Here is a 15,049-nt window from a genome sequence, read left to right as displayed (position 1 = left end):
AGGCGAATTGTTTTGGCTGGTTGTATGTTAGGCGATGTTGCGTTGCGCTGCAATTGCAAAGCAATGCGTTGCATTAATCGCACGTGTCACAATAAACATCGGGCGCAATTCAAATGATAATAGAAATGCCGCCACGGAACGTGCGCCGTTGCGCCGCAAATTGTCTTCTTTGCTTGAGCGTGTGCGTCGAAGACTGTCATGAATTAATACCACCACGTGGGTAATACAGGAAGAATCCTCGTCATTATTGTCCATATGGCCGACTTCCAATTGTAGAAATATTAAAAAATTTTAATATTAATTCTTAATCATGTGTGAAGTTTATTGCAGGTATGAAAGGATGTGGTTGTCAAGCAAACAGGTAAGTTTGATATTGATTAATTTGATGAATTCAAAAGTTTATATGTGGTATTGTTAAATGTACAACAATGTTGAGTTCGAATTAAATGCATAAAGTTTAATGTTAACTATTTGTTTTATTGTGCATGCGTAGGTTAGTCTGCACGTTAAATTTAAACATTGTACCTATTATTTGCAGGGCATGCGATTTGAGCCATGCTTCTCTTGTAGCAAAGAGATAACATTTATTGGTAACTCCGCGCGTAAATTTTATTTATTTTTGTTTATTCGTAAAACTTCACAACGCACAATTGTGGGAAAGTTTATTCTTTATACCGCAGCTGGTCCGCTATTTCATTGATACTTTGTTGGCTTTGATGATTTTGATGTCTTGCGATGTGTGATCGTTTTATGTGCCTTGGTGAATACTTTATTTTATTTGCGTTTTATGAATGAGTGCCACTTTTATTTTTCTAACTAAAAAAATAGACGATTTACTTTTGCGACGTCCGTGAATGAATTGAGATTAATGGCGCTACTTTGACTTAATATCCGTTAAATCAACACTCAATTATTAATATCGGTGGGTGAAGGTGTTGATAATGCGCTATAGAATCGCATCTATCATTGCAGGTAAAGCCAGCTAGCGAATAAATTGTCGTTTTCTACATTCGCTTTCAATCGAATACATAAAATTAATTCAGTTTCCACCGAAGCGTTCGCCGTCGGAGGCTTGATGGATGGATTGCGGCTCGATTTGACTTTGTGACACGTCCCGTGCGCAATAAATCCCTCAGCCAACAATGCGTCAATGGCGCGCATCGAAATGACGAAACGAAATCTCTCATAACGAGAAGGTGAAACGAATTGTTTTAGGTCATTAATTAATTGCCGCCGTGTGTACGCTGCAGATACAGTCACTGAAACCGATTCAGAACGATCGCGGTATCATAACATCAAAGGTCATTGCAATCCGTCTTTCTAGCGACCGATAAATCCATCTAAGTGCAGCTCACCTACTGAGGTGAGGCTCTGCAGGTGCTAGCTAATCGTTTATGCGCGCCGCATTGACTTCGAAATAATTTAGACCAAATCGAGCCCAATGCTGCGGCGATAAAAGTACGAATAATGCACATTGTAGCGCATTGTGTGCGTCCTTGTCGTCGTTTACGCATCTCGCGCGCCCGCGAACCTGAATTACGAGCGAAGCGTAACGAGTACCAAGTAATTTGCTTGTCGCATGAGAAAAACGCGCGTATTTGGTGTAGCCGCGACCCGCGCGTGCATTCCGAACGCACTCGCTGATATTCCAATTGCTATAAAAGTATGTAGGTACGCATTATTTTAATTGTCGTCCGTGCGCGTTTTGATGTCTTCACCTCGATCTATTTTTATTGAATTTATATTATGCAGGAAAACAACGACAGCAAACTATTTGCAAGTAATTTAAGGCATCTCTCTGGATATCTATTGTGAGAAGTCATTCAAGCACATTTCAAATTTTTCTCAACTATTTTAGAAATCTGCTTAGACATTTACTGAAAGCAATGCGTATAATATTTTCATCATTAAACATCTTAATAACAACACTTTTAAATATAAAGTATTTGGACAAACGATATTAGGTTTTAAATAGATGCTACTATATTAACGCTAAATGCATTAATGATAACTAATTTTAACTTGGAAATACTATACTCATAGTATAGTATAGCTGGTATATATACCAGCCTATAGCAAGGTAATTTTAACAGGTGAAAATTTATTTGAGGTGTAGAGATTCTTTATAGGCAGCCAAACTTACTTCAACTTATATAGTTAGGTATTGCTAATGAGCAGGTTTTCACTATTCACGGACATGTGCTGCATTATCGGTGTATATAAAGCAATATTAAGAAATATTTTTTTCCTTAAAAATTATTTCAGGTTGAAATCGTCGAAATGAGCTTCCACCATAAAAAATTTAAAAATATTAAATGGTTAGTATTTCGATAACTAAAACGGCTAGCAAAGAAAGGACTTCATATTCATGATCTCTGAAGAATTTCCTACAACATATTCTTAAAAATGATCAAATTTGCATAAAAATTAAAGAAATGATATTCGCGTAAAAAAACATGTCTTCATTATTTTAAATTCAAAATTAAAAGTTGAAATTTCAAATGTTTTATTACCACTTCTAAATAAACGATTAAATTTAAGTAAATAATTTTAGTAACATTTGCTCCTAAAATGCCTTGTTTAGGCCCTATTGGGTTGAAAATATTATATTTAACTGAAATTATTTTAAAGAGCTATTGTCGTGTATTGCTGGTTAAATTGTTCGTCAAATTAAAATTATGTATTAAAATAATAATATGAAAAATATTGTCTCATGAATAATTAAATAATTAAAACATTAATATTAATAATATTTATTAAAACTAATAACACCCTTGTGCAAAGAGGTTCTTAATTACCCTATTTATACAACTTTCCATTTAATATAATCAAGGGGTTTCTCTGTAGCTGGCTTTAAGTGAAATGCGTACTCGCGGCGTGACTTTAGAATCAATTATCTTAGCGACTAATTGTTATAAACCGAAAGCAAAATCGCTCTGATTCTCAGTATTAAATCCTAGATTGTTTAACATTTCAAAATTTTAAACATAAGACGTGTATAAAACAATTTCCCACGCGATTTTAAAGTTAGAACAAAACTTGTCTCATTTTTTTATAGCGTGATATTGATCTATAACATGGCAGGTTTAGTTGTTTTTTATTTTTCAAGTTGGACCAAATTCACTCAAAAATAGCCAAGGAGTACGTACGACTTGACTATTGTTTGATTCAAAATTAATTTTTAAGCTGGAAGAAAATAGAAAACGCCACCAATATTGAATTGCAAGAATTGCAAAGGGATGAATGATGTCTAGTCAGTTTTCCGATAATAATTTCACCATAATTTCTCAACGGCATGACAAAAATTGTAACTAACCAAATTAAATCACCACCTGGATTTTTCCGAGATTATCCATCCTGGTGTAGAATGTTGTTACTTGTGTTGTTAGTTTTATTATTAGTTTTCGAGTTATTAACCATTTTCCATTTATTACATAAGTGCAGATAGCTGAAAATATTAAACCTAGTGGGTTCCTATACAAGTACAGTATACTTTATTATTTATGTTTCCATCTTTTCTTAGGTAAACAATCAAAATTGCAAACGTGAATGTTTTATTGAAAAACTGAAAAAACCTAATCGCAACAAGTTCCCAAAAAATGGCAAGGTAGTATTAAATTATTAATTTTATTTCTTTTTTTTTAGATGTATCTAGTATTTGTTAATTAAATCATTGAAAGACAATAACAATAGTAACAAAAACACAATTTATTAATTTACATGTTTGCAATAATTCTCCATAATTACAATAATGAAACGCTATATAACAGATTACCGGGCTCAGAATATCACAGATATATTTACCAGAGCCATCGTTGTAACATATACCCTATACAACTATACATAAATATTGTACGAAGTTTTTTACCGCAGTATTCTTCTTTCTGGCCATTTTGCAGGTAGACTCCGATATTTCGAAGTAATCAATTTTGTCGTTTGTTAATCAATTATTAGCAACTACAAATATTTCAATGATGAGCAAATTTCAACTACTTTAGTCTTTTCAAATAAAAGACCAAATAATTTAAGATCTAGAACGACTAATAAAGTGCTATCATCTACTAGAAACATGGAAAATGGCCAGAAAGTAGTCAAATTAAATAATTCTGTATCAAATAGATGGGTTATAGTAAATGATTCTGCTAATGAAAATGTTAGTAAAAGTCTATACGCATGCTGTCGGAGCATGTATGATTAATGCGATAATTGACGTATACCATGCCTGAGCAATGCCAGTAGTACAACGCTGCCACGATGATAACATGCCACCATTGGTGTGAATGGCCGAGAAAATCGAATTTTCCAGCGGCGAAACGCTCAGGAATTTTAGTTAAATATATAAAGAATGCAGTACCGCTTATTACGTACATCCCAAGTACTCTGGGTAGCAACAACTAAAAATATATCAATTATATTAATTAAGGTAATTTAATCTACTAAATATTAAAACAACTTACAGAAACGACTGGATGTCTCAATCCACCCATTTCGATGGTCCAATGAATGGTCGGAACAACTCCGTAAGCCGCCCACGCGACAAACACTAACATTTTGACGTGAGAATCAACTTTAAATCGCGGTAATTGCATTGCCATTGCAATTACAAATATTAATGACACTGTTGAGATGTAAAAGTGTCTTAAACCCTAAAAATCAATCAAATTAATTATTAATTTGTCAAAATAAATATTTATTTAATTACTCACCGGATGACACCAGAAAGCGAAATAAATACCGGAAATATATATTGCAAATAAACTTAAAGCAATCCCAAATAAATCAAAGCTGAGGAAGCAGTGAAAATCTGATTCCGATCGACAGGAGAATGTGTGATAGCACGCCGACAGCAACATACAGACCTGTAATCATTAATTATTCATCAATAAGGAGCAATATTAAATTAGCTATCGTTTACGTTTGAATAACTGAATAATTTTAATAATTTTCACGCGTGAACTCACCATGAAGCAAATTAGCACTTGAGCAATGATTACTTTATCGGTGTTTGTCGCGTCTACGTCTAATGCAAAAATATCGTAAACTGTGAGTACGCTAAAAAGGAAGAAGCCAAAGATGTGCGACCATATGTTTATCGTTTCGTTTGTCCACCAAAAAACACTGTAATAAAATATTTTATTTAACTTTAATTATTTATAATATATTAATTATTATTGTACCTTTCTAAGCATAATTTTGTTGTTAATAATCCACGGTAACCAGATAATATAAATCGATTATGAGCTAAATATGATGGTGCTTCATTGAAGTTGAGGAGGCGACGAAGTTTGTCTTCTTCCAGCTGCTCATCGCTCTGGTTTTGATTAACATCGGTGATTTGCTCTCCTGATGATTTGTCTAGCTCCTTGTTTAATTCTTCGAAAAGTTCTTTGATGTTTGACAACTAAAACATTAAAAAACGATTAATTTAGTGTAAATAATTTGAAGTCAATGAGTATGACTCAAAACGTAATGCTACGAGGTTTGGTTGCCTTGCGAGTACCTAACACACAGCGTGGAAATGCGCGGGAAACTTCGGTGGAAAACTAGAATCGCGCACGCCTCCCTGCTGATTTCCTGCTCGCCTGGTAGGAAACCGTCCGGCGCGACGCGTTTTGAGTCGTACGTGACTGACAGCCCGTTTTTCTTTGTCAGGTAATCGATAAACAGACTCTTAGCATGTTTTCTCAAAGAAGTAACTTAAAAGATAAATACTTTTTCCGCATAATTTATCTAAATGCAAATAGATTTAACATAGTATATAATTAGGTATATAATTATTTAACATTTATATTTTAAGTGACACTGAGTGAAAGTTTTATGTCTATTCGAAGTTTTTTTTTCAAGGCGCCAAGATACTTATTATTTATTTAAACTCAACAAACACTTCTTCAATCTGGACGTACATAATCATTATTTATTTAAAAGTATTTAGTGCGTGTCAACCACGTAACAATAACACTTTTATTCACCGTCTGACCAAATTTTATTAGACGTACAAGTTACAAGTTGTTTAATTGTGTAACATGTGTTTGTTGCTTAAAATCTTCACGGAATATATTTAACTTTTCACGTCTTCGTTATTGAATTTAGGTTTTGTTCAGTTACGTATTTGTTTGTGTTCAAAGTAATACTATATTGGTCAGTTACATAAATATGTTTGGCTTTGAGAAAGCGAGACCTTGACAATGAAATATATATCAAACGCGGCGTGGTGTGAATAAGAATGATGTTAACACGTAATTGGTAATTGTGGCAATAAGCATAGGAACGCTTGGGAAATATATAGTTGCCAAACTCATTACGATACGAGTATATATGAAGCGTAGACATTGCAATGCAATCAGCGCAATATTTACTGCTTCACGCCCGAAAACATCGAAACTATACCATGGTTAACGATGACGAAAATTCTTGCATAAAATGTGCAAACATAGCATTCAAAGGCCGTGATTTCATTGAACATAATCACATCTGCGAATAAAATGGAAAGTAAAGATAGTTTATGCCATTTTTGTTTGGTTGACGCTAAAATTCTTTGAATCAATTTAAGCACACATATTACAACTGATAATTCTTCTAAATTTGATAAGTTTATGGATAAATTCTTTATAATTTACTGCATGCTAAAATATAATTATGTGTTTGATGTTTTCGTAAATTTTGTAAAGGTTAGATCTTCAATTTTCTCCGGATAAAGTAATTTTATAAACGAAACAAACAAACATTAAACACCAAACATTTTCACTTAGATTTCCCCAACGAAAAGAAAATTTAGGCGTGTTAATAATGAAAGCGTAAACTTTGCATCTTATAATGTGAAAATCGTTAATTAAAAGTTGATAGATTCCACAAATTTTAACCAATACCCATTAACATTTGTTTGTAATGAAAGAAATTTTTAAATTAACTTCTAACTTCTAATACGTTTTCTACTTTTTTTGCAAATACTGCATTGCGTGTCAAAATATAATTATATTGACACCAAAAGCGTTCAGAGCTACTTGAACAATAGTAGGAGTCTTTCTTAGAGATTGAGTGTCAATAGAATGTCTATCGCTGACTTCGACACAGATAAAAATATAAAATAAAAGGATAATTTAGCAATTTTCTAAATAATTATAACTAAAAAATTACAACCTGCAAATCAATTTCTCTTTCTTCGAATTTCTATTATATAGATAGTAAATTATTTGCAACGCGTTCTCAATTTTTCATATACATTCTATACTCATCCCATTCATTAAGCTCAAAGAAAAGTTTAGACTGCGACCTACTTTTATGCTAATATTACATCTTGGAAGTTGGCAGCAAATTACTAAGCATTACTCAGGAACGGAGAAGAAAGTTGCTTTCCATGCTGTTTGCACCGCAAACAGAAAAGCGGCGGAAGTTTCCAACTTCTCACGAATTCGGTGTTGTGTGATTATTTAGTGCCGATAGTGCGTCGCCGGGAACTTAGACAATAAATACAATTAAGTTATACCATAGTGCAATCACAAGACTAACATCGTAATATGTATATCAACACACTTAATGTTTAGAAAGTACAGTAGTTACGTAGATACAGTAGATAGTAAACACATTCGCAGATGAGCAAGGGTCCATCACGTCACACACTGACCCTTGTGCTAACAATTATATATATATCGCTGTATAGTAATTAAGCTATCTTAAGATTACAAATTACGAAGGGTCACTGCCCTTGGGCAAGTATGTACGCAAAGTTTTGCACTTAGACATTTTTGGATGAATAAAGTAGTAGTTATCGAGCAAGCATCGAGTGAAGATCGCCTCACTTCTCCGAGCACCTCTAAGACTCTCCGCTGCCTTACAACCAGCGTAAAATCCACACATCAGTCCTTCTGCTCTCAACTTTGAACCCGGCGCCATCTTCAGAGCGCACGCTGGCTTCACATTGGTCCTTCGAACCGGATCCGACGAAATCAGGAAACTAAGGTTTGATTTTGGTTGTTTCATTTATATAAGCTCCACCAGAAAGCAATATAGGCACCCGGATTTACGACCCGTGGTACCTCGCGAATCCGTCCAGTTAAGACTTGTGGATCGAGTAGCAAGTTCTTGATTGGGAAAAGAATCGCAATTGCATCTGGGCAGCATTACAAAGACAGAAGACTGCAACTTCCAAGCGCACTTCCAAAGAAGCACTGACTATCATGGAAGCCGCAAATTCTTTTGCCAAAAGGCAAGAACAGATTAAATTAATTACATCTGAGGCTACAGCCGCAAAAACGCGAGCAGAAATAATGGCTGTACAAGCCAAATTAAAAGAATTATGGCCAGAAACGAGGAATAACGATGATTCACTAGTTTCATTCAACATTCCGGACCATAACTACTTCAAATCAAACAATGTTGGCCAAATGACCAATAAACATATGGAGGCGAAAACCGCATTGGACAAGTCCACGGTAGACCCCATTCACTCAGCAACAATCGCACAGCATCCACTCGTAAGACAAAGGAACATTCACCTCAAATATACCGAGGAAGAGATTGCTATGTGCGAAGCTGACAAGGCGAAAAAGTCCGAATCATTTAACGTCCAATTCTGGATAGACGGAATATCCCGGGAATGGTCATTAGCACGGGAGCTCCAATACCGAATCTACGGCGAAGTAGATCCAAATCAAGCTGACAATGATCACTTCGAGACAAGTCGAAGAAGAATCACCTTCTTTCTAGCATGGTTGCATACACCAGCAGTAAACAGTGCACCAACAGCATCATCAGCCAGAGCAGAAGTGTTCGGAATTGCCGACGAGGAGCCCAAGATATCCAAATCCACGGTCACCGACACTCTCCCATCGGAGCCAAGTTCAGAACTCTCACTGATTACCGAAAATGCAGTACAGCAAATCGGGATTCGAAATCAATCAGCGAGAGCAGAGGTGTTCGGAATACCCGACGAGGAGCCCAAGATTTCCAAATCTATGGTCACCGACACCCTACTATTGGAGTCACTAGACTTCAACACGTTTAAACTGTGGGAAAATCGCCCACTAGCCGATCCATACTTCTACCGGCCGGGCAATATCGACATTCTATTGGATGGCTTAGAAAAACCTAGTGGATATATGGCACAAAATTCAGAGCTGGGATGGCACAAATCCCCACAAATCTCAGCACAAGTATGCACTGTCAGCGGCCCCCAACCAGACCTAACACGGTTCTGGGAATTGGAAGAAGTTGAATGCAGTATTCAACTCACGGCAGAAGCAGAGAACTGTGAAGTATGGTACAAAGAAAGTACAACTAGAAGCAAGGACGGAAGATATACCGTGTGCTTGCCGTTCAAAGAATTTCCACCAAAACTTGGAGAGTCACGATCACGTGCACTGGCAAGATTCCTCCAATTGGAAAAGAAGATGTGGTGCAATGCAAAATTAAGAGAAGATTACCACACGTTCATGCGAGAGTATCTAGAGCTGCACCATATGAGAAAGGTACATAAGAGAGAATCTCAATTAAACGGTTATTATATACCTCATCACGCAGTGATAAAAGAAGAAAGTAGCACCACCAAATTACGAGTGGTCTTCGATGCATCATGCCAAACATCGTCGAAGCTTAGCTTGAATGAATGCATGTATGTTGGTCCGCAGCTCCAGAATGACATTGCGGATCTATTGCTTCGATGGAGAAAACATACAATTGTCTGTACAGTCATAGATATCATCAAAAAGGACTTCTACGTCGACGACGTGCTCTCAGGAGCAGAAGACTTAAAGACGGCCAAGAAACTCCAATTGGATTTTCTCGAAGTGATGAAAAAGGATGGATTCACTCTTCGAAAATGGTCTAGTAAACTTCCGGGATTAATTGAAAATCTACCCAAAGAACTGATTGACCAATCCACGTACGACGTGGGTTCAAGTGAAACGAAGAAAACGTTAGGGACCACCTGGGACCCACAAGAAGATACAATTATGGTCCGTATAAATAGGAATGTTTCCACCAAGATAACAAAACGGAGCATCCTATCAGACATTTCTAAAATCTTCGATCCTCTCGGATGGCTGTCACCGGTTATCATTATAATCAAACTACAAATTCTAAAACTTTGGAGTGACAAGATTGACTGGGATGAAAACCTAAATGAAGAAAATACAGAGAAATGGCAACTCTTCTGTCGTCAACTCCCGGACATCGAAAGTATTCAACTACAACGTTGGGTGTCTACAACTGCGAACATTGGCATAAATGTAATGAATGAAGAAAGAAAATGCATACAATGTATCTAGTTGCGATGCAGTTTATTGACTGGTCAACGTCCAACGTCAACTTTTTGTTGGCATATCCACATTCGCATCGACTAAGACGTAAATGATTTAAAAAAGAAACAAAACGAAACCTGTTACACTGCATAAATGTAAGTATTAGCATTCGATGGTTAGCATGATCGTGGAAGTTGGCAGCAAATTACTAAGCATTACTCAGGAACGGAGAAGAAAGTTGCTTTCCATGCGTTAATCACAACAGACACACACGTACGAGTATACTTATCAACCGCAAACCGATTTTGCACGATCGTATTTTCAATCATTGAAATTACTATTTGTAATCACTTTACTTGAATTTTACGTTGGTTTCATTTCAATTGCAAACCGAATGAAACTTAATGACATGAAACGATTTCAACTTGATTCATGTGCATTGTAAAATAATTAAAAAAAGTGGATTTCATTAACTGTGTGCACCTTGATTTTATTTTTTCAATGTCTTTATAATTTATTTGCGGATGTGTAAAATTAAAAAAAAAACAAGAGTAATAATTATATATTTACAGGCAATTCAAGAAAATGAATGAAACTGACGTTTATGAAAGTGATAAAGCTATAAAATCATTGGGATGCATTGGATTACATTAATTAAAGTCATAAAATTGCAAATTATGCGTTAAAATAAGCACCATGATTATATGAAAGGAAATAAAATAATTCACATAATTGAAAACTAAACAAAAATGATCAAAGTTAATGATATCCGATACTAAACAAATAATTTTCTAATTTCTTGAATATCCGGTGTGATAAATTAAGCAATATTTGCGTGAAAACCACATTTATTTACGTATTTTATGCTATGTTTTTAAATATTTATTCTTAGGCATGTGGCGCTCGCAACTAATTAATTTTTTTAACAAGTGTTTATTCTAAAAACATCTAAAAATAATAAAAACACCACAAACTAATTTCAGTTTCATTTTCAATCTCAGTGGAAACCCAACTTTCTTTGCTTTGTAATAATTAACCAAACGTTAATACTGTTGTTAAAATAATTACAGAAAAACTTTAATGACTTGACACTTTTTCCTATTAACGGCCTTTTGCGCTCATGTGCGTTGAATTCAAGTCTTATTTGAGTTTCTTTAACCAATTTGAGCTGTGATGACAAGATACACGATGAAATTAAAGTTTCTTTGTATGCATTTTTCTTGTGTAAGTTAGCAAGCTTGATTTGCGCAAGTTTATCATTACGCCGAAGAGAAAGTCAATGCTACAGCTCACCTTAGCGCTGCTTTTAGACAGGTAACAAGTGTCGTTCCGGCTGTAGTTCCGTGCGCCATCCTCCACCTCCACTTCTTCGACTTCAGTCTTCGGCACATCTGGATGCAGTGCCACTGTCATCGTCACCGCTGGAGTATAAAAATTTTGAAATCCAATTAATCAATTGATTCTAGATTAATTACTTTGATCTCAATGAATGAATAATTCTGCCGTGGTAAGTGTTGATGATCCGCACACTCTGCAAGTAAATGATGAGTTTAGTTTAATTAGTTTGAGATAAATCGGTTTAGTTCTGATTAATTGAAGCTTAATTGCCTCGACAGTGAATACAAGATTCAATCAGAGAGATTTGCATCCGAACAAGTGATTTATTCATTTATTCATTGTTTAAAAATTGTGCACTTTCTCCGTTCAAGATGCAAGCTATGCAAAAAGATAATTGAATTGAGAAATAACATTGGGAAATTGTACTAGAAAATTCGGTATTTTAAACACTCAAATGTGACTTTTGAAGTTGTGTAGAAATTGTCTTTTACTACTTCACAACTGCATGATATTTCAGTTCAAATTATTGCACATCGGATTATATAACTTTTCTTTTGCTCATTGGCACTGTTGCGAATGCATTGCTTTAGTTATTGCGTTCGTAAATGTAATTTACCATCGTATATTCTATACATTCACAAAATTTAGTAAACCGGGTGATGAAATATTTTGCTTTAAATGCATTCTCACTAGTGAGGTGACAATTTGCACAAAGAAATGCTCAAATAAATATTTTACGCCGGATATACTACTATTTCAGAGATAATAATTATTAGACATTATTTTATATGCCAATAGATCAGTAAGTTTTGTATTTGAAACTATAAACTTTTCTATCTAAAGTAATTTTGTTTAAAATAACAACTTTTGCGTGGAGCAAACTCTTTGATATTAATTCTAATTATTGTTTTTGTAAGTAATATAAAAATATGAACAAAACTCTCTGTAATCAGTCACGCTAACCTATAAACTCTGTTTTCATGCTTTAAATTTATTATTATTGGCATTATCCAATCATACAACTTGTTGTTTGCACGTGAATTGGATAAATTAAGAAACTAATCAAACAATAAAAACGTCTGTCGTCATTAAACTAATCATGTAATGTGCTTCTATGCATGTTTCATGTTGTGGTAATGATTTAAATGTATTATGCACCCATTAGATTGATCCAATCGTATCCAATGTAACCATCAATTTATTTAAAATATGCTAATCTCATATTAGATATGGTAGTGTCACAGTAGCATTCAACGGAATCATTATAGCAAAGACATGGACGAAGAATATTATGATGTGCCGTAGCTGAACGCAGTTTATATCATATTTTATTGTTGATATTATTTTATAGCTTGAATAATTATAACGCAATTATTGTTAACAATTTATTCATGAAGTAAGCATCAAATTCATCCGGTGAGGGTATTACTCGTATTAATTTTGTAATATGAAAAGTATATAGATAATACTTTTAAATTAGACTTTAAAAAATTCATTGTTCTTTGTTTTCATTGATTCAATACTACGTACAATGTAAGGAAATGTCCTAAAATTTAAATTTTGTGCTAATTTATCACTACATTATAAAATTAAAATACCCAAGTTAATCGTAATGAAATAGTTACACGAATAAACTTGATTTCTGTTTTGTAATATTTGTTTCAATTTCAAATAAACCTAGCTTAAAATAATTATATAATAATTAAGGCACCTATGAGTAGAAATGTAATTCCACAAGTTCTTTATGAAACATCACAACAAATAAAATAATAAACATTAACTTAATTAGGTCTAGCCAGGAATAGTGTAAACAGTTTAATTAAACCCGTGGAAAAGATATTTAAAAATATATAAAGATAAATTCATAAACAATTGCGGATTTTACGATGTTTATAAATATTTTAAAGAATTTAAAAAATCAACAATAATTTTTCAATTTTGCATGGTTTTTCAAACAATATCTTATCACTAGAATATTTTGTGGCTTCGATAAATAAAAGATATACTTATTTGAATTATTCATCACCATACCAATGTCAAATGTTTTTAACTGAACTTAATCAAAGATTTCTAACTATATATTAATATATTTACATTTTTAGTTACTTATTCATTCATAACATATTGTTTATATCAAGCAATAGAAAATTTTCATATTTGTTAACTGCCTAGAAAAATCAGAATAATGCGTTCGTCATTATTTCTCAATTTAGCAAGCATTTACAGTATTTTTGTTGTAATTTTCTTTGCAACGTTGCGAACATGTGTGCGAAGCAAATGCAGTACGGCTGCATGCACGAGTCATCGTCGTCGTTTGCAAGTCGCAATCGCGATGCAATTACGTAAATGCGAATGCACGTAAAAGAGCGAACGCGGAGAGACTCGACACAAGAACAAACTTTGGTAACTTTCTACTGCGCTGCTGCAACAGCGATCAACATCCGATCAGTACAATCACTATATATAATATCAATGCAGAAAAAGTCTCAAAAATTTACCATAAATTTTATGAAAGAAAACTTTATGTCTTCTTATATCTTTGTGTTTATAAAAATGAAGACACTAATACACTACATCATTATGCTATTGTAGAACTTACTTTTCTAGTTTCCTTGACACTATAATAGTCCAATGACACTAGTATTTCGCGTAAATATTGAATGATTCGCGGTTTTACTCTTCTTTGAAATCTTATCGTTTTAAACTTTGTGGTGTTTGCATAGATTTAATAAGAATTAGCACAAACAAAAAGCGCGCATGAACGCGTTTGGACGTCGACCGCTCGGTGCGGGTCAACACCTGAACACTGGTGTGCGAGCGTCGAAAAGTCAAGCTACACGCCGACGATGACGACGTCGGAAACTCGGAAGGTGGAAGGAAGGTGTACGTAGATACACACTGTTCAACTAGTCGTATAGGCATTCATTTGTTTTTAACGTGCGCATACTTTAATATCTTACTAAAAATAAATGCATTTCTCTGGAAATATTTCTGAATACATTTTGAAAACTTTTTTAGCTTAATTTTCCATTTAACTTAAAGAACAATTAATACAAAATTGATAAAAATTATCATTTGCCTATCATTCATATGTATTTCAAAAATTTAACCTTCTAGGCAATATTTTTGCACTTCATAGACAATGGCAAATTTGAATTTATAATTTCCCAAAATTTGTAAGCCGTCACATGATTACCAATCAATCAGCTGTTTCATTATTATTGATGACAGTATTCATCGTCCTCAATACTGATACCAACCTATTCGCCGACGATGTTCGGCCGATTACAATTTAATGAGTAAATCAACCACGAATGGGAACGCCAAACGTCCAACGGTAGACACAGCTTTAATTTTAATTTTATGTTAGTCTCCGAATCAATTTTAGGCTTTGATGTATTTTTGATGAAACAATAGTCGTGATTGTGACTTTTTTGTCTAAGAAACTATTATTTTTTGTGTTTTGTTTATTTATG

General features: G+C 34.2%; 1 protein-coding gene across 1 annotated transcript; it reads right to left on the bottom strand.

Moving 5' to 3' along the window:
- Nucleotides 1-3,688: 3,688 nt before the first annotated feature.
- LOC135791007 (progestin and adipoQ receptor family member 3) lies at nt 3,689-14,377 on the bottom strand. The gene is made up of 8 exons (XM_065301319.1): nt 14,173-14,377; nt 11,711-11,766; nt 11,529-11,656; nt 5,178-5,401; nt 4,962-5,118; nt 4,707-4,859; nt 4,458-4,646; nt 3,689-4,394 (listed from the first exon to the last, which is right to left on the bottom strand). The coding sequence occupies exons 3-8, from the start codon at nt 11,646-11,648 to the stop codon at nt 4,155-4,157; spliced, it is 1,083 nt and encodes a 360-aa protein (XP_065157391.1). The 5' UTR covers nt 11,649-11,656; nt 11,711-11,766; nt 14,173-14,377; the 3' UTR covers nt 3,689-4,154.
- Between the last annotated feature and the right edge of the window lie 672 nt (nt 14,378-15,049).

The sequence above is a fragment of the Atheta coriaria genome, unplaced genomic scaffold (assembly GCF_025399875.1).
Source record: "Atheta coriaria isolate IRGN ID8LTWV9N9 unplaced genomic scaffold, Caltech_Dcor_3.1 hic_scaffold_4_pilon, whole genome shotgun sequence".
Lineage (NCBI taxonomy): Eukaryota > Metazoa > Arthropoda > Insecta > Coleoptera > Staphylinidae > Dalotia > Dalotia coriaria.
Note: the sequence above shows the minus strand (reverse complement) of the source record. Positions and strands in the feature narration are given on the sequence as shown.

Coding starts and splice junctions, on each gene's coding strand:
- LOC135791007 (XM_065301319.1), bottom strand. CDS start 11,648: ATGACAGTGGCACTGCATCCAGATGTGCCGAAGACTGAAGTCGAAGAA. Junction 5,402..11,528: donor TGTCTAAAAGCAGCGCTAAG/GTGAGCTGTAGC, acceptor TTAATGTTTTAG/TTGTCAAACATCAAAGAACT. Junction 4,395..4,457: donor TGAGACATCCAGTCGTTTCT/GTAAGTTGTTTT, acceptor ATATATTTTTAG/TTGTTGCTACCCAGAGTACT.